Below are 25,698 nucleotides of genomic sequence, written 5' to 3'. Positions count from 1 at the left end.
TTAGAAGACAGCTAGAGTTCCTTGTAAGGTACTGTGTGCATAATTACGTCTAGATTAGGACAGCAACCATTCAATCGTTGAGACCAGCATCTGGAGCTGGCAGATTCTACAGACGCTCCTGCCGAAGTGGCCCATCTCCAAGTAAAGGAAACTGTGCTCAAAGGAAAACCATAAAATGACTTTTGGAAAAATCCTTTTCTTTCTGCCTTTTTAGTTAGAACATGTTCTAACTAAAAAAAAAAAGGAAAAATTGTTCGATCAGGAATGGATCGAATGGTCAATCCTTGTTTATGTGACTACTAATATTTGGCAACACTAGCATTATATGAATCAGTTATCTATTGTCGTGAGTCTAGCAAATTTATATTACAAATATTTTCTGTATTTTGGTTGAATAAAGCATTAAAATAGGTACCTAATTATTATTTTTTACCTACTTATTTATTTACCTATGTATTACATATTTTATTGTACAATTTATTATTAGTTTGTTTAATTGGGGCAACCACTTAATTGGGCCAAAATGGATTAGTCCTAACATGTACAGTCAATTCCATTTACTTGGAACACATGACAAATTTATTTTTAAATTTGTGTAATCAACTATTTTTTTCAGTTGTATATTCAAATATTTAGAAGAAAAAACATTTGTTTTATATTTGCATCATGTATATCAAGAAAATCCAATGCAACCTACGAAAGCAAAATGTACCAATTTACTTGGTAGTATCTGTAGAGAAACTGACTGCTGCACACACCCACGCATGCAAGCAAACACATATCACTATACTATACATGTGCAACAGTCAGTCTACTTGTAGATAGACAGAAGCTGGTTGTGTAACTATATTCTTTTAAGCCTGAAGTACTCCTTTAAATTTTGGGTAAATTACTAGCTTGCATTTAAGCTGTCTTAAACTTTCCATCTTTCCATAATAATGCTATTGTATTAATAACATAAAACATGTAATTTATAATAAAATAAATTAAAACAACTTAGACTGAAAGTACACGTAACAAGCAATTATTTTTAGTATATAAATCCAACAAAGAAAATATCCTAATATCAAAAGTTTTTAAGATAGTACAATATATTTCTTGCAGATTTTAATATAGAGCATAAATATAAAGTCACAAATTGAAATTCATTAGAAAACTTATAAATTTCTAATGAATTTCATTGCAGAAAAGATATCCATCAACAATATGATTGTATAGTACTTAAAGAATGAAAGTGAACTTACCACTTCATGTCTGCTTTCATCTTGAGTACCTCCCATCCTAATTAGAATTAAAAAAAAAAAACGTTTTTAGAAAACAATAAAAAATATCCAAAATTAAAAAAACAGCATTTATAGAAGTGTAAAATATTTTATTCTAAAATTTCGAGAACAGTTTATATTATTTAATAATAATGAGTTTTGATATTAATTTCCAGTAAATTTATATCATGTATTTACAAACTTAGTGTGTTTATATTAAATGATACAATTATTGGATTCTTTAACTAGAATATAATTTGCTAAATTTGGAAATTAGTGATAGACTAAAATGAATACTGAAATTGACAGAACTGTCATTTATTAATAAATAAATTACTTAACTATTAACACAGTAATTCAATCATCCTTAATTATTTGCACATATCTTCCATTTAATAAAATATAAAAAAAATCCAACAATTAATAATCCTCAGCTGAATGAAATTTTTTAATGTTTTCTCAGAAATCATACTCTACCATTTCAATATTTTAAATGTATAAAATATATTAACATATTTTTTGTATTATATAATTAAAATTTCTTGTGATTTAGTGATATTGTTATTAAAACTGTCAGGTGTGTATATCATAGACGAATTGTGTATATCTGGCTCATTGTAAAGGGCGTCATCACTTTACAATGAGCCCAGCAAATTGGAAAATCATCATCTATTTGCTATTCAGCCTTACATTTCTTAGGCATTTTGCAATCAACCTACAGAGTTTTAGGCAATTAACAAAGTGAACTTCAGTTTGTTCAATTAGCCTGATCGATTCTAGGCTTATTAGACAAACAGAAGACAGATGTCTAAGAAAGATTATCATTGTAAAGTAACCTTAAAATAATTAACATAATACAACATAATAATGATAGAAAAATGAATAATATAAAAATTAATAAACAAGAATAATAAATAATAATTACAATATATTTGTGATATGGCAATGAATAAAACAGAGTAACACTGTTACATCAAAAATTAATAATACTGAATTTTTATGAAAATAATATTAAATTGCTAGACGTTTTTGTTCAAAATTAATTGTTAAAAAAAATGGTATAATAATTAGGAAAAATGAAAAATACTGATTTACAGTTTTCACTTGGGGCACAAATGTTCCATTTATTTATTTACACACAATAAACTGCTGTGACATTTTGATGTGCATAATTGGTTTACCTTCTTACATGTGCATTTTTTTTGTTTGACAATGTTTTTGATACTATACACTTACAATTGACAAATCCCCCAAACTTTGATTTTTTGGCCACAGCTTCATGTAGAGATACATATTTTTCTGGAATGTCTTCAAAAATTTGCATCCCAGAAATCTGGAAATCAATTCTGCTGAACCAGGTCTTAATTATGCCACCCTTTGTTCCAATTTGATAAACATTATTTTCTGCATCAAAAATTTTTCCTATTACATTTTGGCAGTCTAATGGCACTCACTCAACCTTTGGAATGTTCAATAAAATGAAGTCCCCAACTTCAAAACATTTTAGTTTTTTATTGGTAGTAATTTCAATCATTTTTTCTGTTACTCTTTTCTGACATCTGTGTGATTGTTGACATTTCTCTGCAATTTTATTTTGTTGTTTGTAAGTGCTGCAAACATAAATGTCACTAATGTCTTTAGAGGTCCCTCCAATATTATGAACACAATTCTTATGAAGTCTCATCACATACAATGAACATATTACTTGTGATTCATTTGGATCACACACAGAACAAGCCTCTTTCTCAAAAATTCCCATCTGATTTTCATTTACTTCCTCAACAGCTTCTCGTTCTAAGCTATTTTCCTTAAGTTGCATCAAATCTTCACTATGAAGAGTTTGTAAAATTTCTGATGAAATATTCATTGACCCTAATCCTAATTTTGGTTCTGATCCAGAGTGCTGTATATGCTGTATACAGACTTCTGCCTATAACTCAATGCTTAGAAGAGTTCTTTTACCACTGGACGAAATGGCAGCCTATAATACCATCTATCCATGCACTTAACATATTTTCAACATTCTGATTGCATCACTCTATACGCCCCTGGGATTGTGAATGTTGGGGTCTTCTGTGCACTATTTTACATTCAGGCCATATAACTAAGTTGCTCAATGAAATTAGCTGTAAATGCTCTTCCATTGTCACTGCAAAATATAAGGCACATCAAAGTCTAAAAATATTTTCAGCAGTGCAACTTCTGCTGCACGTTTTGTTTTCAAAGGGCAAAAAACACAAAATTTTGTTGTGTGATCTTGATAGTTCATTAATCATTTGTAGTCTCTACAGGGAAGTAGATTGAAAATCAATCAAATCAACTTGGCCCCGGAGGATTTCAATCTTTGAAGCCAAGTTGATTTGATTGATTAGTAATTGGTCGTACAACAATATTTTTGTGATGTTGAGACTTCTTCAAATTGCACATTTTATATAGCGATACAAATACCTCAACAGCTGTCTTGGAATGTAAAACTTATTTTTCGTAGCAAATAACATTTTATTACGACCTCAATGACCTGTTGAGCAATGATATTGGAATAATATATCAAAATATTTCTCAATAGGAAGGAATTATCACAACAGGATTGTCAATGCTTTATCTTTTCTAATTAAAAGTCGCTTTTCCCTGACCTCCATTGTATCATATTTCTTAATTAGTTCTACTGCTTGCTACTTTTATTCTTGTCAGTTTCATAAATCTAAAATTTCATGGACCACTTCATTTACACTTGAAGTCGTCCAACATTTTTTAATTACATAGTCATTCTTACTACTGTATTCTTTCATTTTTTCCATTAAATTTCAACTTCATACATCATATTTCTTCTTTGAAGTTATTTATACTATCATTGTCCTGCATATTTTCTTTGCTGTTAAATGTATTTCCTATATCCATCTCCATTTCTAAGTCACTTTAAATACAAGCACGACACAAACACGAGATGTAATTATTTAAATTCTGCTAAATTTTAACTCAAAAAAGCAACTGAGACCATTACATGCATGCTAGTAAACCTGGGTGAAACCATGTTTTCAAGGGGTGTTTGAAAACCTGACCAATTGTATTAACACAAGAAAGAGAGAGAGACATTATGCTAGCCTTTCAAAGAAGTCACATTACAATAAGCCTAGAATTGATCAGGCTAATTGAACAAACTGAAGTTCACTTTGTTAATTGCCTAAAGTTCTGAGCCTGTTTGCAAAATGCCTACAAAATGTCAGGCTGAAAAGCAAATAGATGGTGATTTTCCAGTTCGCCTACGACATATATATCTCATTGATAACAGTAATTTAAATTCACATTTATTCAGGTTATTAAATTATTAAAATGTTTTATACGTAAACTTAAATTTCCATCAGCAAGACATTAAAATGTAATGTAGAGTTAATCTTGTTTATACATTTTTCAAAAGAACTGAGAATATTGTATAAACAAGGAAAACAGACATGTGAAACGACAGTCAAACTCAGTTATAACAAACAGATATAATAAGTTCACTGTTATAACAAGAAAAACGTCATAACAATTTTAATTTATGCATATTTCTGTACATTTTCTCACAGTTATAACAAGCATACTTCAAACAATAAACCAAGCAAATTTTTGATAGCTTTGCAAAACACGGACATTCTTAATGGAAGTAAGAAATGCGGTACCGAATTCTTAGTAGAGATAAAACTGAAAGGATTACTTTACTTAGTTTTATGATCTTAAGTGATAATTAGGCCTGATATCCACTAACTTTCTTTTTGGAGACCATCCCCCTCTTTTGAGACTAGCTTCTGGCCCTACTATGCCAATTTCCCTAATCATCACTATGATTATAAAATTAGCATATACAGTAGATCCCCCTATAAAACCGTTTCCTATAGTTATGATTCCTATAAAAATTGTGGCAGTATCCGTAAACAACGGTAAAAATAACTCCTATAATACGTAAAACGTCATCGGGCAGCCGAACTACTTTCCCACCGTCCGTAGCGCCACGCTACGGACGTTTAGGCGGATAAATTGAGTTTAGTATCGTCTGTTCATATAATTATATATAAATTAGGTACTGTACATATAATTATATATTAATTATATATAAATTAGGTACTGTATATATAATTATATATTAACTTAATTTATTGTAACTTTATTATAATTAAATATATATTTTTCGCCGTCTAGCGTCACGCTACGGCGAGTTAGGCGACCTATCGTCTGTCCAGTACTGTAATTTTATACATTTCTTGTGAAAGAAACATTTCTTATTTAACGGCCATAAAAATTATTTATATTAAGGATGTCTCCAAAGGTCAACGAAGTTTTCGCAGAAAAATAATATCAGAAATCGCGGCCGCGGTTTGATGCGCTGTTCCGCAACGAAACCAAGCTTTAGCAACAGGCGTAGTCGAACGATACACACTCGGTAAGCAATCCTACAATTTTTTGTTCATAACGTAGTTTATACGGATTATTTTCAAAAAAATATACGTATTTTGGAAATGTTGAGTCGAATTAGTCTAGAATCGATTAATTTTATGAAAGAAAACCTTTCAAACAGCCGTAGTCCGTAAACTATGATTCCTACAAAATTGATTCATAAAGAACGGAACATATCTACCGTCTTATAGGGGGATCTACTGTACTCTAGTTAGAAACCAACCCTTCCATCAGAAAGATGTCTAGGAAGGAAAAAAAATGTGTCTGTTTACAAAAAAGTAAAAATTATTTGCAAGTTAAAACATGGTGCTAAAAATGTCAGTGTGTAGAAAGTTTTCTTTGTCTTTTTTGATAGTATTGACATTATGGAAGAATAAAAATGTCTACTTATTGGTACGGGAGAAAAATATAACCTAAACAAAAAATTAAGAATGTGAATGTGCAAACATTGATGAAGCACTGTTTCAATGGTTTAGTACCATTTAGTACACAAAGAAGTGCTGGATTTTCAATAGATGGACTGGTGTTGAAGACTCAAGCAGAAAAATTTGCTAGACAATTTGAATGCAACAATGATTTACTAAATCAATTCAAAAACCAACATATCATTTATTCAAAAATGAATGGAGGATCTCAATCTGCTGATTCAGTAACTGCAAATGAATGGATTGACTATGTTTGGGCAAAAGTGAGGAAAGCACAAATATGACACTGATAAGAAAAACTGTTAGCTATTGAAAAATCATTAAAACCAGTGTTTTAAGAATGTAAACAATTTTCCTGTAGATTATACTGAAAACAGAAAAGCCTGGATGACTTCAGATATTTTTCGGCAGTATCTAAGTGATTGAAATAGGGAACTATCCAAAAAGAAAAATAATTCTATTGTTAATTGATAACTGTCCAACACATCCCCAGATTCAAAATTTGCCCAATATCAAGTTAGTGTTTTGCCTCTCAATGTCACATTAGTTTTACAGCCGATGGACATGGGTATAATCAAAAATTTGAAAGGATTTTATAAAAGATTTATAGTTTTGCATTTAATCTATTAAAGAGAACAAAAGTTTAATGAGTTTATATCGATACTGGATGCCATAAATTCGTTAAGTGATACATGGAACAAATGTTACTTTGACAACCATAAATTGTTTCAAAAAACTGAATTTAAATACAAATGAAATTTCAATGAAATGTCAGATGATGATGATGATGAAAACGAAATAAGCAACATACAATAATCTGAATGGTTCCGATGTAATAACATGAACAATTTAATAATGACATCAATGAATTTTACAAGTCAATTACAATTTTTTAACTAGTGATATTCCTACTCCTAATGAGAGTGACATAGTGATGTGACATAGTAATGAGAGTGATTGTGGAAGCTGTGCTGAATAAAGATGATGATGAATGCGATGATAATATGATAAATGAAATTGAACCAAAACCAATACTGAGAATTTCTGAAGCTCAAGAGGCAATGGATACGTTAGTCAGGTTTTTTGAAGGAAATGAAGTAAATACTGAGATTTTCAATGTATTGAGTACTTGAAGAGGGAATTTGAGAAATATGAAAGTGAAATCTTTGAAGCAAGCATCAATTTTAAGTTTTGCACATAAAAAGATTAACTAAAATCAGGCATATTATTAATTACTGTAGTATTATCTCAAATTAATAAAAATACAGTATAATGTAATTACATAATATTTTTTGAATCTGTTAACTTATATCTTTTTAATTTTTAATTCTACATATTTTCACTAATCATCAGTGGTGTAGCTACAAATTAGCTAATAGTCACAAAAAGATAAAATAGTGCAAGTAAACACTGTACAACTAAACTTATATGTTTAATTCTTAACATTGAAGTTTCGATTTACTATGTGTATAACACATTTGAACAATATATAAATGGAAAAGTAAAACTGTATAAAACAGTGTAAAATTAAATCATGTATGTTTATTAAGAAGCTAAGATTAGCAATATTTACCAGATATAATCAGTGGTATAAGTGGTTATAACTTTTATAACCATTTAAAAGGGGTGTTTTGGATGAATAAACTGAAATGTTGTCCTCAAAATCCAACACTCACCGAATTTCAAAAACTACTCAGAAGACAATTAATTCTCTCAGATATTTTATTTAAATGCATTTCAGATTAGAATTCTCGCCAATCCCTCTTCAATAAAGGTACAATTTGTGACAGAGCCTACACCAATATTTCAGACTCTTGGTTACTGTGATTGATTTTGAAAAGTTTGAAATATTGGTTAAGCTCTGTTGCAGATTATACCTTTACTGAAGAGGGATTGGTGAGAATTTCGATCCGAAATGTATTTAAATAAAATATGAGAATTAATTGTCTTCTGAGTAATTCTTGAACTCAGGTGAGTGTCGGTTTCAAAGGACATAAGAGATTTTTAGGACGAATAAACCGAAATGTTAAGTGGTTATAAAAGTGAATAACTCATGTACTTTTAAAAAATTAATTTAAACGCACTTAGAGGACTTATTCAAGACTATCATGATTTTCTAAACAACTATAAAGAAGACCTGTGTTGATCTTTTGGAATATTCTATAATTTACTTGACTACCTAAACAATTTTAAAAAAGTAACTATCTCTAAATGAAATTAACTGTTTTGTAAAATCTCCAACCACCTCAACTGCAGTTCATTGACAATTTTGATTACCATACAGTATTTAGAAGAGTCAGCTTGACTGCTTTACGTCCAATGAAGTGGACTCATCTTGCCATACTTAAGCATCTCAACATCACACTAGTATGACACTTAGTTACTACCTTGAATGACATGAGTGTTAAAAAAATACAATCTGATGTTGCATAACAACTTTTTTTTCTCATTTGCAGGTAAGGATTTTCCTTTCATTTTTTTAAATCTTGCTTTTTATACCAGTTTTTCTTCACACCATCCATGTTTTCAGGTTATAAACTTACAAAGGGTATAAATGTCATTCCATCTTAATTCTTTCAGATTTTTATGCAAAAGGTTAGATCTATCAAAAATAAGTGCCTCTCACTTCCAACTATTCTCAGTGAGTTTTATAATATGCATATTCACCAAAAGCTGGATTACCCACAGACATGATTTAGAAACTTTTATAAATGAATTAGGATTTTTCATCTTTCACTTTGCTGTGAAAACCAATACATTGGAGGTATCTTAATGATTTTCTATCCTTTGACCCAAATAAGAATATTTGAATACCTTGATTCCATCCTGATAGTTAAAATTCCTAAATTTCATCTTATTATAATTTACATTTATACCCTCACCCTAAAAGAGAATGTGTATTTTAAATAATATACCACTTCTTGAAAACAATAGATTATGCTTCACAGTTTAATTCTATGTGGAGATTTTAATATGTCTAATAGTTTTTGGTCATCTATTAGGCCAACTTTCTTATCATCCTTGCAAAAACTTTTCTATTAATGAAATTTATTATTTTTTCAAATTTTACTGAAAGTATTCATTCCCCAACACGTCATAAGTCTTTTTTAGATATGGCCTTTTTGATAAAATGTAATCTCAATGCTTACTTGGCAGAAAGCTTTATTTCTGATCACTGTGCAATCTTTCTTGAAGTTTTAAACCACGTTAACATCAAATACTCACAGCAGTTTACAAGAATCCCTTTATGGTGTCATTTTTATTTTAAACAAGCAGCTAAACACATTTGTTCCATTGACTGGATTTTCCTGGAATCTCCTATATTACTTCCTCAAACCATTAATGATTTAACTTAATAATAGTAGAATAAAAAAAAATCAAGTTTTTACAATATCAAAAGGTTGACTTCCTCATACAAATGGTTCTCTCACCATTTAAAAAAAATTAAGAAATATCACTAGAAAGCAATGGACAAAGTGGGAATGCAGTGGAAATCAACACAACTTCTATATTCATCATATCTTACAAAAACAATACTACAAAGAATGCAACACATCATTTCAAAACTACTTTTAATAATATTGTAAACACTTTTGCTTCTGACCGCCCCATATGTTTTGGAGATTTATCCTTAAATTTTCTAAAAGAACTCAAAATAAATCAACTTCCTTTTCTGATGACGCAATATTCAATGCCTATAAATCTATTAAAGAGAAATTTTTCCAAATTACAACCAAGATTATTTTCTGCTTCTGCTTATGCCACACAACTATACCTACTAATACAGTTTTTCTTTTTCAGAAGTAAAGAACGCATAGAAAAGTTGAATCCCTTCAATTCCAGTACTAACTCCATTCCCTCAATTTTCTACATAAAACTATACAGATTAGAAAAAATTCTTGATAAAATTACAGCAGTAAAGTACTCCAATATAGTACTGTTCTGAAACAATGGTATTCCTCTACCATTATACCAATACCAAAAAGAGACAGAATCTTTTTTGACCCATTTCTTTTATCTGTTGCAATGCTTAAAATTTTTGAAATATGTTCTTCAATAAAATTTATGTTCTGATAACTTCAAAACTCTTATCTATTCAACACTGCAGACTGCATAATCAAATCAAATACTAACTTATGTGATACAACATTTATAATCCTGAATAATTTTGGGGAAAAAAAAAAATCAACTTATGTAGCTTACATCAACATAAGTCAAGCCTTCAACTCCATTACTTCCAAATATACTTTTAGATATGCTCAGTGACTACTTTAGTATTAATGCAGCTTTTCACTCCTAGCTGAATGACTATTTTTTTTAGCACATCTATACAAGATCAAGGTAGGGGATTTTACTTTTCTTGATTTTCCAGTATTCAACAAGGAATTCCAGTATTCAATTCTTTAACTTGTATTCAACAAGGATTGATTTTAAGTGGCCTTTTCTTTTCTGCATATAATCAACAAGTTGTTTATTAATTTAAATTCTTCCATTGTTCCAAAGCAGATAATATAAAGTTGTTCAATCATGATGCCACTGCTCTCCAATTCAATCTTCACCATTTATCCTCTGTCTTTAGTAAAGTTACCCTTAGAATTAATGTACAAAAATCTATTATAATGTGTTTTTCTTTATGAACAATTCCATCTCTACCAACCGTTTTTATAAACACTCATGCATTGCAATATGTCAACACACATAACAATCTTGAAATTATTTTCAACAATAAATTAACTTTTAAAAGCCATATAGACAAGACAGTAAAATCATTAGCCATCCATTACAGGATATTATGACATTTTTGTAACACTATATCCTCTAAATCTGTTCTATGGTCCATATCTTTTCCAATTTTCAATCCTTCATGGACTATTGCCTTCCATTTGGTCCATGGGTGCCCTCTCTTTACTTGCTAAAATATTGAAAGAGCTCAATAAACCTTATGTACTTTTAAACAAGTTTAGTAACCTACCACAAACCAATATCCCAAATGTCACTAGATCAGTGATTCTCAACCTTTTTTTTTTGTTATGGTACACTTTTAATAATTAAAAAATTTGGCGGCACACACCATTACTTTGGTAAGTACCACAGGACAACTGGTGACATCATAACAGTGGTTTTTAAATGCAGTTGGTTATTTAGATCATGTTTTCTAAAATGCCTTGGTAACTAACAGCAGTTACCTGTAACACCAGTTACAATTTCCAAATGCGCTTTAGGAAGGTAGAACTGATTGAACTACTTGTCTGATATCACTTATGTATGGGTATTTGCAGTGGCAGAACACTTCAAAAATCTCATGGCACACTAAAGTGCTGTGGCACAGTGATTGAGAATCAGTGCACTAGAGCAGACTGCACTAGAGTAAGACTAGGACTTCTGGATTTAATTGAAAGTAGTGAATATTTTAATCAAATTCTCTTTTAAAAATATTTGAATAGTCTAATTCCACAATTCTGGCTAAATCTAAGAATCTCCATAACACTGTGTATTTACACTTCTCATTTTTTTGTTATTGTCACATAGAACTTATTTTTATCAATAGCTGATAACATGGGCCCAATAGAATGTCTACTCCATAAAAAATTTGTAAGCAAACTTGTTGACATTTCTTACATAACTCTTAAAATCTTTTTTTTTACTTTTTACTTCTTAATTATTATTATTTTTTTAATATTTTTACTATTTTCTCTTTTACTCCCACATTTTTGCTTGTTACAATTACCTTTTATTTAGCACACTGATGAATGTATTACTCTGCTCTATTTATTTTTTATGTATGTTCATGTTTTTCTATTGTCTTTTCATAATTTTTAAACTTCTTTTGGACTTATTACATACTGGGGCTGGAAATCAACTGCCTAATGGCATTTCCAAAACAAAACAAAAATTGATGGACTTGTCACAAATCAATTGTCTCCTCCTACAAAATTCATTTACAATGAAACAGGTCAAATTGAAAATTTTCAACATGTTGGACTGGTTGAATGATTTGTAAAGGAAGAAAATTTGTAAGATTGGTTGATTGGTTGTGGTTTTTTGGCACAAGGGCCACAAAGACCAAGCTGTGCCATACAAAATGGTTAATTTGTCCAACTCAACACACATACTATACAAAACAACAACTAAGACACAATAACGAGTATATACATAATAAGAACAAACAAACAAGAATGCACAAAAAAGTGAAAAATAAATAAATATATAAATATATAGTTAAATGTCTTTATACAATTTAGTGACCTTTAAAAAGTCCAGTACATTATAAATATTGGGCCTCTGGCCCAGAATCTCTTTAAAACTTGCATTTCCAAAACGCTGTCTACGCCTGGTCTCAAAGGCAAAGCAATCGAGCAATATGTGTTTTATAGTAAGAGGACAATTGCAATACTGGCATACTGGCTGCTTGTCACCCTTCAAAAGGTATTGATGAGTCAACCAAGTATGTCCAATTCTCAGACGAGTAAAAATAACCTCAGATCTCCTGTCATAGGGTTTCTTATGTCTCCAATTTTCTATCATAGGTTTGATCTCATGTAGTTTATTGTGGATTTGTGTGTTCCATATATTTTGCCATCTCTCCACTAGTTGTTTTTTAACAACTAGCTTCAAATCACCTCCTTCAATAAACATTGTATGCTGAGAATGACTTGCTGACTTTGCTGCTACGTCAGCTTCTTCATTTCCTCTTATACCTACATGGCCTGGGACACAACAGAATTTTACAAAAATATTACTTGCACAAAGATGGCAAAACAGTTTATGGATTTTAAAATTTGTAAGAAATGGCATCCAAAGTTACATGTTATTTGCTACACTTTTTACATTTGCTGGCAATTTGTCTGTCAGTATGGTTTAACCTGGAGTGAATTCATAAAGCAACTTTTAAAAAAAGTAAAAAAGTGAATTAAGTTTTTCCATTTTAAAGTGAATAACTCAAAATGAGAAAAAGTGCTATATATAGAGTACTGAAAAGTATGTATAAGTGCAAACACATATACCATATTTACTCGCATATAAGATGATCTCACAAATACTGTAGGATGAGGTGTGACTTTAAAGATCAAAATAAAGAAAATCAGATTTATTAATATAACTAATTTTATTTCGTTTAATCACAAATAAAATATCAAATGAACATATATGAACACATTGTCCTGCAAAAATTACTGGCATTTTAAACTTTGACAACATAATTTGTTCACATGAAGTTGGATAATCAGGAACCTTTTTTGCCACTCTCCATTGATTACATCAAGTTTCTCCAATTTTTGATTTCCAAAAATCATGTTTTCACATGGGAATGGATTAAAACTTATATCGGGCTCGCTCCAGTGTGATTTTGGAATTCAATTCAAAATCTTTGTTTTTCCTATTGCCATTAATCTTTACTCCTGACAATACACAAGAATGATTCAAACAACCTGGATAAAATACCTTTGTTTTTAAACACAAAAAGGTGAGCAACTGGTAAAAAATGCAAATACATGGTTCACAAAAATTATTTGCAAAAATGCAAAAAAATCCTTCACGTATAGGATGACTTAGGTTTTTGAAGCAGTGAAAAATTAATAAAAACCTCGTCTTATATGAGTAAATAAGATAATTGAAATGTTTAATAGAGAAAGCACCAATCAGAAAATATTTAACACACAAATAGGAAAAACAAACAATTAAGAAACATATAAGTGGGGTTTGACTGCAATTAAATTTTCCTAAATACAACTGCTGATACTTCCATTAATTTTTTTCACTTACTTTTAAAATTGCCTACTATAATGAGCTACATTTTTAACATTCACAAATAATTATTTATTTATTTAGTTTTAAAACCAATGTATAAATTTTAACTGAGATGTGCAAAGCAACCCAATGCGAAACAGCTTAAAAATTAATAATACAGTATAGTCCCAAAAACTCAGTCTAATGTGGACTGAAGGGTGGCCGAGTTTGTGAAAATGCCGGATTATCGGGAATGGGGTTAAAAAAGAATAAGTATGAGTGTTTCCTCAGAAAATACTGTACTGTACTTGTATGTATTGTTTGCTTGAGAATACAACAGAGATTAAACTGCCCAAATACCCTTAAACAAAGAAAATGTACTGTACTTGTATGTATTGTTTGCTTGAGAATACAACAGAGAATAAACTGCCCAAATACCCTTAAACAAAGGAGAAGTACGTACTTTATGAAGGCATAGAGCCTTTACTACATGAAAACGAAAATTAATGAATACACAGTGTACAGTAATTTACCTGATAAGACAGATCTCAGAAAAATACTTTATGAGGCATAAAGCTGTCTATAATGAAAATTAACTAGGGGTTTTTTTGCCCTGTTAGGATATGGCCGAGTTATCCAGACTGCCGGGTTATCAAGTGCCGAGTTTTTGGGACTCTACTGTAATAAAAATATTGGAATACTTGTACATCATCATATCAATTATTACTGACAAAAACTATAAATTCTTAGAATCAATTAACTGGTTTTTGACAAAACCAGTTTGATATTTAAGAACTAGTTTTTACCAAGACGCCAAACCAATTTCAGACTGATATCAAGTCACTTTAAATTCAGTAGAATCAATGTTTTATTATTTATAATATTAACTATTATTATTATTAAAAGTACAAAAATCATAAAACAAGCTCTTATTTCTATGCAACAATTTTAAAAAGTAATTAATTTTTTTGTATACTATTTTCTAAACACTTGTATATTTTTCATATTTGTAAAATGCTCAGTAAAATAAAACATTTTTGTTGAATTCATAAATTTATTTTTAAGATCCAAATAGAAAGTAAAGCCTTATTCTAATATTGAGAGCAGATTTATTATTAATTCATTCATTGTAAAAAATTATCAACTTCAAAATATATACACTTTCAAATGGTACAGAAATTTCAGTTTATAAAAAATATATATAAACTAGAAATTCCCCCATCACGCATGACAGAATACTTTTTATGAGAAAGTAGAGATTGAAGAATTGAGAAGAGTAGCATTTTCAAGAAATTCAAGAAGAGTTGCTAACATTTCTACAAAGTGTGGCATTTGACAAAGCCATTCTTATTCATTGTTGCTCAAGTCAAATTTCACGGACTTCAGGGGTCTCAGTTATTCTTATTTCACGACAGAGATGGCCTTTACTTGGAGACTACTTCTCCGCCTCAACGTGCAAAATGTTACAAAGTTCCCTCTGGAAGCAGCATACACATTTTTATTAAATGTATAATTTCTATAAAAGTTTTTTAACCAGGGCATAAAGTATACTGAAAAAATTTTACAAATAAAATTTTCATTGGATAAACTGTAAAGGTGTCCTCTTTTGTTGTCTGAAGTACATTCCAATCTCAAATCAACCTTGATATAAAATTCAAACAAAAGTCATAGAGTTACTAATGTATGACTTTTATTTGAATTTTATATCAAGAATGATCTGAAACTGGATTACTGAATTTACAAAAATATTTATCCTGATTAAAAATTATTTCCATCCTGGGCTTCTAAAAAACATTTTGTTTTATTTTATTTTTTCTATCTGATTTCTGCTTTTATATAAATGTAATTGTTTAGTTAGCAACAATGCCATGTAAGTTAGCAACAAATTAATACTATATACGATGATAATGAACTAATATTTTCCAGTCTAACAAATTTAATAAACACTTTGCCACTGGTTACAATCACATTAAATTCTGTCTACAGAGCATCCAAACCTTGCTGCACTATGCCACAGCAGCTACTTAAACTAGCTTGCAAAAAAATAATTTTATGCAAATTTATCAAGCAACACATTTTTTTAATTTTTACAAGAAAATAGATTGAAACATTTTATTTTACATTGGCTGTCAAGAAGTAAGTCTGGATATGCTCATTTTAATATAGAAGATTTTTTTGCTAATCCAATGTTGACTTTAAAATTTATTTAAAATTAGAGATTTTTCACATAATATTATTGGATTTCTTATTTAATTAATTAAGCTATGACAAGGCTAATTAATTATAAAAATCTTGTATTAAATTTAATACAAGATGATGACTTAACTGCCTATCTTCAGTCCACATTACATAATAACTTTATAATTAACTAGCCACATTATAGCCCAAATAAAAACACAGTAGAATCATATTATCAATATTACCATTTTACTACAGACTTGATTATATATGTAATTCTAGATTTTTCTCTTTGATTCTACAAAACAAAAATTTATATATTCAAGTACTAACGAAGTGGTTAATTTTCTTTGTGAATAAATAACAATTAAGACAGCAATTACTTTATAAATTGCTAGTTCTGAAAGGATAAAATTACAGCAGAAAATTTGCAAACACAAAAATTATAGACAATTATATTATCATGATGACACTGACAAAAAGAAAAATTTATTGTTGTTATATTTTACTCGTATGATTAGTAATTATTTTTAAAATCATCAAGTCATTATCACATGATCTAAAAAAATTATTTTCTAAAGGTAGATGTATATATCTTGTACACAGATGTCCCTTTCCAAAAGAATAGCTTAGACAGGTGTAAAAGCACAAGAGCTACAGTTTATATGACTAAGAATGCTAATATTAAAAACATCATTATAGAGAAATCAAACAAGCAAATATTAAAACCAATAAATCAGTAAATTATTTTAGCTAAGTAATAGTAACGTTTATCATTCAAAATAATTAAAAATATATTTTTTTTTTCTTGTATTAAATATATATTTTCCCCATTATTTTTCAAAAATGACATAACTAGATTAAAACATTCAGTTCAAGAGCATCTTACGTTGAATGGATTGTTTTTTAATTTAGTTTTTATGTGGCATAACAAGCTTTTTATATAGAAAATTTATTTTGATGGTACTTCAGATTACATGACTCACTACTGACACACACCAGCTGTTTTCTGATTGCATATTCATACATTTTTTATATTTAGTTTGTATTTTGAGTAGCATTTGTTTATTCAAGTCTCATACTAAAACTAATTTTGTTTTGAATATTATGCAATTCCAGAAACTAAATTTCGGAATATATTAAATTACCGTTTATTATTTTGTAAAGACGTAAATATAATTATTATAAAATCATCACTGTATTAGATAAATTGTATCATCTAGTAATATAATTATGATTTAAACACAAAATTAGAATTAAATCAAAAAACATTTTAAATTCTTAGAAAAATACTGACATTAATACTAAAATGTTTAACTTCTCATGTGATCAAACCAATAACATTGCACTACAAGACAGATTTCAGTAAAATCAACATAGAAATCAGTATTAAGTACAACATATTACAATCAATCTGCTGCTTTATTGGGCTATATTAAACTAATTTGACAGTTAGATATAAAATATTTCGACTAAAGGTATGTGATTAAATTTATCATGAGATGATGGCCTAACAATTATAAAAAAAATTAATTCTAATTTAATTTTGGAATGTTCTGGAAGAAAACAAATCATCTCAGAATGAAACTCTAAACTGCAACTCTAACTAACTTTTCAGATGCATTGTCAGTTACACTACCTGGATGTCTATCTTATCTTTTCTTCCAGAACTATAAATTTAGATATAGCCATACTGGTTATTCAGAGTGCTAAACTAAAATTACTTTAGCGTCCATGGCCCTCATGGCTTTTAGCCAGCTATTGCTTTACCCTCACAGTTGTCTAAATTAAAACAAATTTAAACACTTCAATCAAAAGCCTTAAATTATTTTCCAATAAGGGTTAATTGGAAAAAGTTTTTTGACTAACATTTTCGATCTGTAATTGGAGATCTTCAGGTCTTAATTCTATATTCATTGACAGAATGCTTAAAATCAAACAATGATGTTTTTTGAAAAATTAAACAAGAGGTTCTCGGAATATATAATTGACCCTTACTGGAAAATAATTTAAGGCTTTTGATTGAAGTGTTTACTATATCATTCCAGTCCAATAAGTGGTGTTTTATCTCTTTTAAAACTAATTTATATTTATTAAATTTATCACAAGATGGCAGCCTAACCATCTTCATCTAGTAAAATTACTTTATATCAAATTATTAAATAAGGCTTAATAAGGCTTATTAAATATAATCCAGCACATCATTTGGCATTAAAAATCAAGTTAGTGTATTTGTTATATAACCTATTAAAACTCATGCTACATGGAGTGTTAAATTATAACTAGTCTACAACTTAAAGTAGTAATTTAACTTGATTTCCAGATCAACTGGAATAAAAACATCAAAGAACACATTTACATTCTGTTTTTTTGCCACATAATTTGCTCTATTTCTTAAAGCAAATTTGAATATCTCTAATGTATATATTCCCTAATAAAAACTGCTTCACGAGAACATAAAATAAAATGCTTTCAGATTAATAAATCCATCATCAGAGCACAAATTATAATAAATTTGTAATTTTCAATTAATAAACATATCAAAATAAAAACATTAATTACAATTTTTAAACATCTACAAGTAATTAAAACAATTTTTACATTTTAAGCTATATTATTTTAATTAAACATCGGTTAACTGTTTATTTAAAAACTCTCTCATTTAAATTATACATTTTAGATTTTTTTAGAATTGTTTTTCTTAAAAAATAACTACCCATTACTAACCTCTAACATGCAATCTATTTTATTAATGTAATCTAACATTTTGATCAAATACAAGACGAGAGGCAGCAAAAAGAACTGTACTATATTGGAGCTACAAGGAGATCATTAAAAGAAAGAATAAAAGATCTCAAAAGTAATGTACAGAATGAGAAACCAGTCACTGCTTTTGCGACATATGTTATAGCAGACCCAACAGAGGTATCAGTGAAATGGGAAAGAGCAGAAATAATACATAAGGTGCAAGACAGGAGACACATTAAATATGCAGAAGCCTGGCATATTCATAAGAGCAGTCTAGCAGGACAGGCTATAAACTTCAAAGAATCAAATAAAGTATCTGCAGCATGGAAAGCAGTGCATTGTGAACATATCAGCATAAAGAAAAAAGCACGGACAGACATTAGTCAAAGCCAGTTATATCATCAAGTTCTTTATTATTAATTTGTATTTTTATTTCGTGTGTTAGTGTATGCATATATTTGTACATTATCAATCCGTAAATTCTATTTATTTATTTCCGGACTTGTGCAATAAGCGCTGAGAAAACTTTTAAAGTTAAACGTTCTATAATCGGTTTCATTCGTCATAAATCAAAAAATCATATGTTCGATCCTGACGAAGGTCAATTAAGTTGATCGAAAATATTAGATTACATTAATAAAATAGACTGCATGTTAAAGGTTAGTAATGGTTAGTTATTTTTTAGTAAGTGCAGTTTGAGAAAAGTGTTTTTCTTAAATCATATTTTCATAAAATAGATATAATGAATTTTTTGAATTTTTATAACAAAAAAAAAAAATTCAGAGAAGAGACTAACAAACTAAATGAACCAACTGAAACAGGAAATATCATTTAGCAAAAACAAAAAATCAGAAAAGTCAAATGGTTTAAACTGTCTTAAAATAATCATAAAATATACTTATTCAGCTTATTGAGAATATGCCAATTAAGAAGTACTTAACATATTCACTCTAGGAATAAACTTTATTGAGCATTACACCTAGCTTATTACAACACTGATTTGAATACATATGAAACTAATTAATATAATATATACATATAGAGTGTCCCATGTAACTCTGGTCTCACTCACTGAGAAAATTATTGTAATCTTCATATATTGGAAAAAAACCAGGACAGATGAAAAACTAAAATTAGACAAATAATTTTTTGTTTAAAAAAAGTTTTTTTGTACTCCACAAAACTTGGTACCTTAGTTAAGTTTTAAATTCTTAAATACTACTACTTATAAAAACCAAAACATTTATTTTACAAAACAAAAATGTATTTCTAGTCCTAATTGGACTATCTTCAGTTTCTATAAGGATTGCCCAATTGAAAAGTGGATGTGATATATTTCAACATGCAAAGTAGGTATTGGTGGGCCACCATACAGGCAGGTAAGCTCAACATAGGCAAAGTATGGGCTACATTAAGTGTTGGTGGGAACAGATTTATCTCCAGTAATTAGCAGATTAATGTTAAATTAGTTACAATGGAAGTGTCCAGAGTCTAACAATGTGTGATAGTTCAATTTTTTTGTGGCTGAAGGGTATAGGAGTGCCAACATCTATAGACAAATAAAGCATGTTTATGGTGAACATTGTTTAGAATAAACAGCAGTGAATAGTTGATGCAAGAGTTACACAGAAGGCCACAAGTCAATTCAGAATAAACCAAACCAGTTCAGACACACACTGTAATCTTTGTTGCAACAATCGCCACTGTGAACAACATAATCAGAAGTGCCAAAGAGTTACAACTCTAACAACTTTCACATTTTCAGACCCCTCAAGAAAGCTTTACAAGGGCAAAGATTCATGCCAGATGATGAGGAGAATAGGGTCAAAGAATTTTTTTACCAGCAGCCACCAGAATTCAATTTGAGGGGGCATCAATCTACTTAGAGACACTGGGACCTTTGCCTAAACAAACATGGAGATTTCTTTTACAATAATATCATAATTACTAGTAGAATTCTTCTGGACTGCTTCAGCTATGTATATGATTTCTTTTACATTTACAATAAATGTTTGCCAGTTCTGATGTGTCCACTTTTCATTTGGACAAACCTTATATTACAACTTTTACACAAACTTCTTGATAGAAGGTTTTATTGGAATATAAAGTTAGTTATCCAATTAAGACTGAAAATATTTTTAGTAATAAAATGTTTTGTTTACATAAGAAGTGTTTACTTAAGAATTTAAAAACAGTTTTATTCACAAAAGATTATGGAAATTTGCATAACTAATGCTTCCTTGTTTAAAAGGAGGTCTGGTTTTACTTGGAACACCCTGTATATAATGTAATTATTTAAAACATTTACAATGATTTAATTTTTCTTAACACAACAGAATATTTATCATTTAAATTAAATATCTTTCAAATTTGTCAATTAGCATCACCAAAGTTACAATATAATATAAAAATTTGTCTTAATTACATTAATTCCAATTTGTATCAATTATCTAAGCCTAAGTATTTCAATAATAATAAAATTTTATTTGAAAAAATTATTTTTTTAATATAAAATACAAAAATGATGTAGTAAAAATGGCAATATGAAGAATAGGCCTACTTCTATAATGTAGAAACTCCCAGCTTGATATTCATCTAGCTAATTTTTCAGGAAAAAAAAAACGAACATTTTTGGTCTACTTCTAAGACCTGCTTCAAGTCACAAATTTCAAATAGATGGAATGCCCAACGTTTTGACGTTCGAATACGTCAATTGTAGAAGAGCACACAGTAAATTTGAATTAAAGCAGGTCTTAGAAGTAGACTGAAAACATTCATTTTTTCTGAAAAATTAGCTAGGTGAATATTAAGGTAGGGAGTGTTTACATTATAGTATAGCCCAGTTTGTGGAGTTCAGAACATTTTTAGGCATACTTCTAAATACATTATCAATGATAAATTTTATCAATATACAAAATAAACTGAAAAATAACGAACATTTATGAAATACAATCTCTATGAAGCTATTTATATAATTAAAGATAAATAACCACAGCTAGATGTAAACACCAATAAACCAACAAAAATAAAAGGAATAAAATGAAAACCAACATTTTCTTCCATTTTAAATGATTATCCTCAGGTTTGAAGAATACGGATATAAATGAATGCATTTAAAAATAAATATATAATTTCTTTTTAACATGAAAACCAAAATTTAAAGCCTCACTTTATAATTCAAACATAACTAGAAAACAAATTTATTTATCAGATACAAATTTTAAGAGCATTGTTTCCATCACCATAGTAATTTCTAATTACTAAAATAATTTTAAACAAAACGACCACATTAATTAATTGAGTTATTTTATGCTACAATTAATAATAAGAAAATTAAGTAATTTGGTACTAGAGATAGATGTTAGGCACCATACCTTATCAAAATTAATAATTTATATTTATATAATTATATAAATTATAATTTAATATTTATTAAATAATTTAGAACAGTCTGGAAGAAAAGAAGCAGCCCAGAGCAAGAGCCAGCAGGTCTGAGTGGTGTAAGTGGGCATGGGCAGCGCAATGCACGGTAAATGGAGGTTTTTATATGTAGAATTTTAATTAAATATTGAGTTAAAATTTCTACAGCCTTAACTTAAATAAAAATATTAATACAGATTTCAACTAAGAATGTATCTTAATTATTCATAACTCTAATCAGTAAATTTTTAAAAAATTAGAAAGATATATATAATATGTAACTTATATATAGGAATCTAAAATAGTGGAGTTTCTTAACCTATCAATACACTAAATATTCTGGATATATGCCAGTTACAAAAGCCAAGTTTTTACACTGACCCCTTCAAGTTGATAAACACTGGAAATGAAAGCCATTAATTTTTAGAATAAAGACAAAATGATCAACAGTATATCTCTCATTAATTCATTATCTAAGTGGAAGCATGCTACAATGTCATTCAACTGATTAAAACTATAAGCTAACAAAACATTAGATTGCTAGCATNTGAAAAATTAGCTAGGTGAATATTAAGGTAGGGAGTGTTTACATTATAGTATAGCCCAGTTTGTGGAGTTCAGAACATTTTTAGGCATACTTCTAAATACATTATCAATGATAAATTTTATCAATATACAAAATAAACTGAAAAATAACGAACATTTATGAAATACAATCTCTATGAAGCTATTTATATAATTAAAGATAAATAACCACAGCTAGATGTAAACACCAATAAACCAACAAAAATAAAAGGAATAAAATGAAAACCAACATTTTCTTCCATTTTAAATGATTATCCTCAGGTTTGAAGAATACGGATATAAATGAATGCATTTAAAAATAAATATATAATTTCTTTTTAACATGAAAACCAAAATTTAAAGCCTCACTTTATAATTCAAACATAACTAGAAAACAAATTTATTTATCAGATACAAATTTTAAGAGCATTGTTTCCATCACCATAGTAATTTCTAATTACTAAAATAATTTTAAACAAAACGACCACATTAATTAATTGAGTTATTTTATGCTACAATTAATAATAAGAAAATTAAGTAATTTGGTACTAGAGATAGATGTTAGGCACCATACCTTATCAAAATTAATAATTTATATTTATATAATTATATAAATTATAATTTAATATTTATTAAATAATTTAGAACAGTCTGGAAGAAAAGAAGCAGCCCAGAGCAAGAGTCAGCAGGTCTGAGTGGTGTAAGTGGGCATGGGCAGCGCAATGCACGGTAAATGGAGGTTTTTATATGTAGAATTTTAATTAAATATTGAGTTAAAATTTCTACAGCCTTAACTTAAATAAAAATATTAATACAGATTTCAACTAAGAATGTATCTTAATTATTCATAACTCTAATCAGTAAATTTTTAAAAAATTAGAAAGATATATATAATATGTAACTTATATATAGGAATCTAAAATAGTGGAGTTTCTTAACCTATCAATACACTAAATATTCTGGATATATGCCAGTTACAAAAGCCAAGTTTTTACACTGACCCCTTCAAGTTGATAAACACTGGAAATGAAAGCCATTAATTTTTAGAATAAAGACAAAATGATCAACAGTATATCTCTCATTAATTCATTATCTAAGTGGAAGCATGCTACAATGTCATTCAACTGATTAAAACTATAAGCTAACAAAACATTAGATTGCTAGCATTTTACAATTTTACGTTACAAATACAAAAAAAATTATTTTAAATCTAATAATTTTTTCTCATAAAATTCATGTAATATTAAAATTAGAAATTCCCAGAAATTTATTGAATTTTTAATTGTGAAAGAAAAAAAATTCCAATACTAATCATTATTTAAACAAAATCATCATTGTGTTGTGAGTTCCTTTAGATTTTTAGACAATAAATTTTAATCAAGAAGCAATTATTTTTCTGATTAAAGAACGTACAAAAAAAAAAAAATAAGTACTATAAACAAAATTTTAAGGTAGCATTTATAAAACTACTTGATTCAGATATTCACAAACTTTCAATGAGAAACATTTCTGGTTTCTAATTTCACCATCTTCAACTTGTTTATTAATACAGGGTGCATCAGTTGTAGTAGGACAATAAAGCAGTATGGTATTAAAATACAGTGGATTCCACTTAATTAATTAATTGGGACACTGGTTAATTGGGCAGCTGCTTTATTGGGTATTTATCTCAAAGAATGGAAACCAAACTAATAAATTAATACATAATTTAATTGCTTAATTGGGTCAGTAGCAGAAAATGTATTTAGCAAATTTTGATATATTTTAGGGAGCTTATGAAAATATGTCAGCACTACATACACTAATGTCGTGTAGGCCTAATGATTGGCAAAGACAAAGCAATTTTGTCTTGCTCGGGCAGTTTGATTTTTCCAGAGGGGTCAGCATAGCAGGATGTATCACACGAGGATTTCGTCTGAGGTGGACCTGAATGCAAGTTACTGACCCTACTCTGGATTGGACCGGACAATCCCCTTCAAAGTGAAAGGACAACGGTCACCGGACAATTGTTTGAGGTCTCTCGACTGAGTTAGAAGACAGCTAGAGTTCCTAGTAAGGTATTGTGTACATAATTGCGTCTAGATTAGGACAGCAGCCATTCAATCGTTGAGACCAGCATCTGGAGCTGGCAGATTCTACGGATGTTCAATCAGGAACAAATTGAATGGTCAATCATTGTTTACGTCACTACTAATATTTGGCAACACTAGCATTATATGAATCAATTATCTATTGTCGTGAGTCTGGCAAATTTATATTACAAATATTTCGTATTTTGGTTCAATAAAGCATTAAAATAGGTACCTAATTATTATTTTTTACCTACTTATTTATTTACATACGTATTACACATTTTATTGTGCAATTTATTACTAGTTCATTTAATTGGGCCAAAATGGATTAGTCCCAATGTGTTCCAGTTAAGCAGAATCCACTGTAGTTAGTTTTATTGAAAAAGGAAGGTCTTGTTTACATATCAGTATCAATTAATCAGTCTTTGAATGATTTCCCATCTAGTGAACAACACAAATTGTTGAAGCATACTTGGAGCTGTGTTTGAGTGCTTTAAACGTTTTTCTATTATTACTAAATGCACATTGTAGAACACTAAGATGATATCAAAAATATTTCTAAATAACATTTTTTGGTTACCCGAAATACTAATTAGCATGAAGTTTTCATCGAAATTTGGACTAATTTATTTGTATGTTCAGTTGTGTAATAAAATATAGCAATATAAAAACATAAATAACTGAAATGTTTTATTTACTTTATGCACTATTTTTGGAATTTTAATGTTACAGAATCTTTACTTTATACAAATATATATAATACATAGATATTTATAAAATGGAGATTATGAACTGAGCAAACAATGCTACTTTTAAAATAATTTATAAAGATATAAACTAAATTTTTCATAAAATTTTATATATTCAGGCCTA

At 28.9% G+C, this 25,698-nt stretch overlaps 1 protein-coding gene across 5 annotated transcripts in view; it reads right to left on the bottom strand.

The window, feature by feature from the left end:
* LOC111618544 (bromodomain-containing protein 3-like) overlaps positions 1-25,698 on the bottom strand; it is a 110,649-nt gene that overhangs the window by 62,361 nt on the left and 22,590 nt on the right. For all 5 annotated transcript variants that reach the window (XM_023360099.1, XM_023360102.1, XM_023360100.1 and 2 more), the window contains exon 2: positions 1,245-1,281. In XM_023360099.1, coding sequence (XP_023215867.1) covers positions 1,245-1,281 — 37 coding nt within the window. The remainder of the gene's footprint in view (positions 1-1,244; positions 1,282-25,698) is intronic.

Source organism: Centruroides sculpturatus, unplaced genomic scaffold, assembly GCF_000671375.1.
Source record: "Centruroides sculpturatus isolate CEXI.00-Female unplaced genomic scaffold, Cexi_2.0 scaffold156, whole genome shotgun sequence".
NCBI lineage: Eukaryota > Metazoa > Arthropoda > Arachnida > Scorpiones > Buthidae > Centruroides > Centruroides sculpturatus.
Note: the sequence above shows the minus strand (reverse complement) of the source record. Positions and strands in the feature narration are given on the sequence as shown.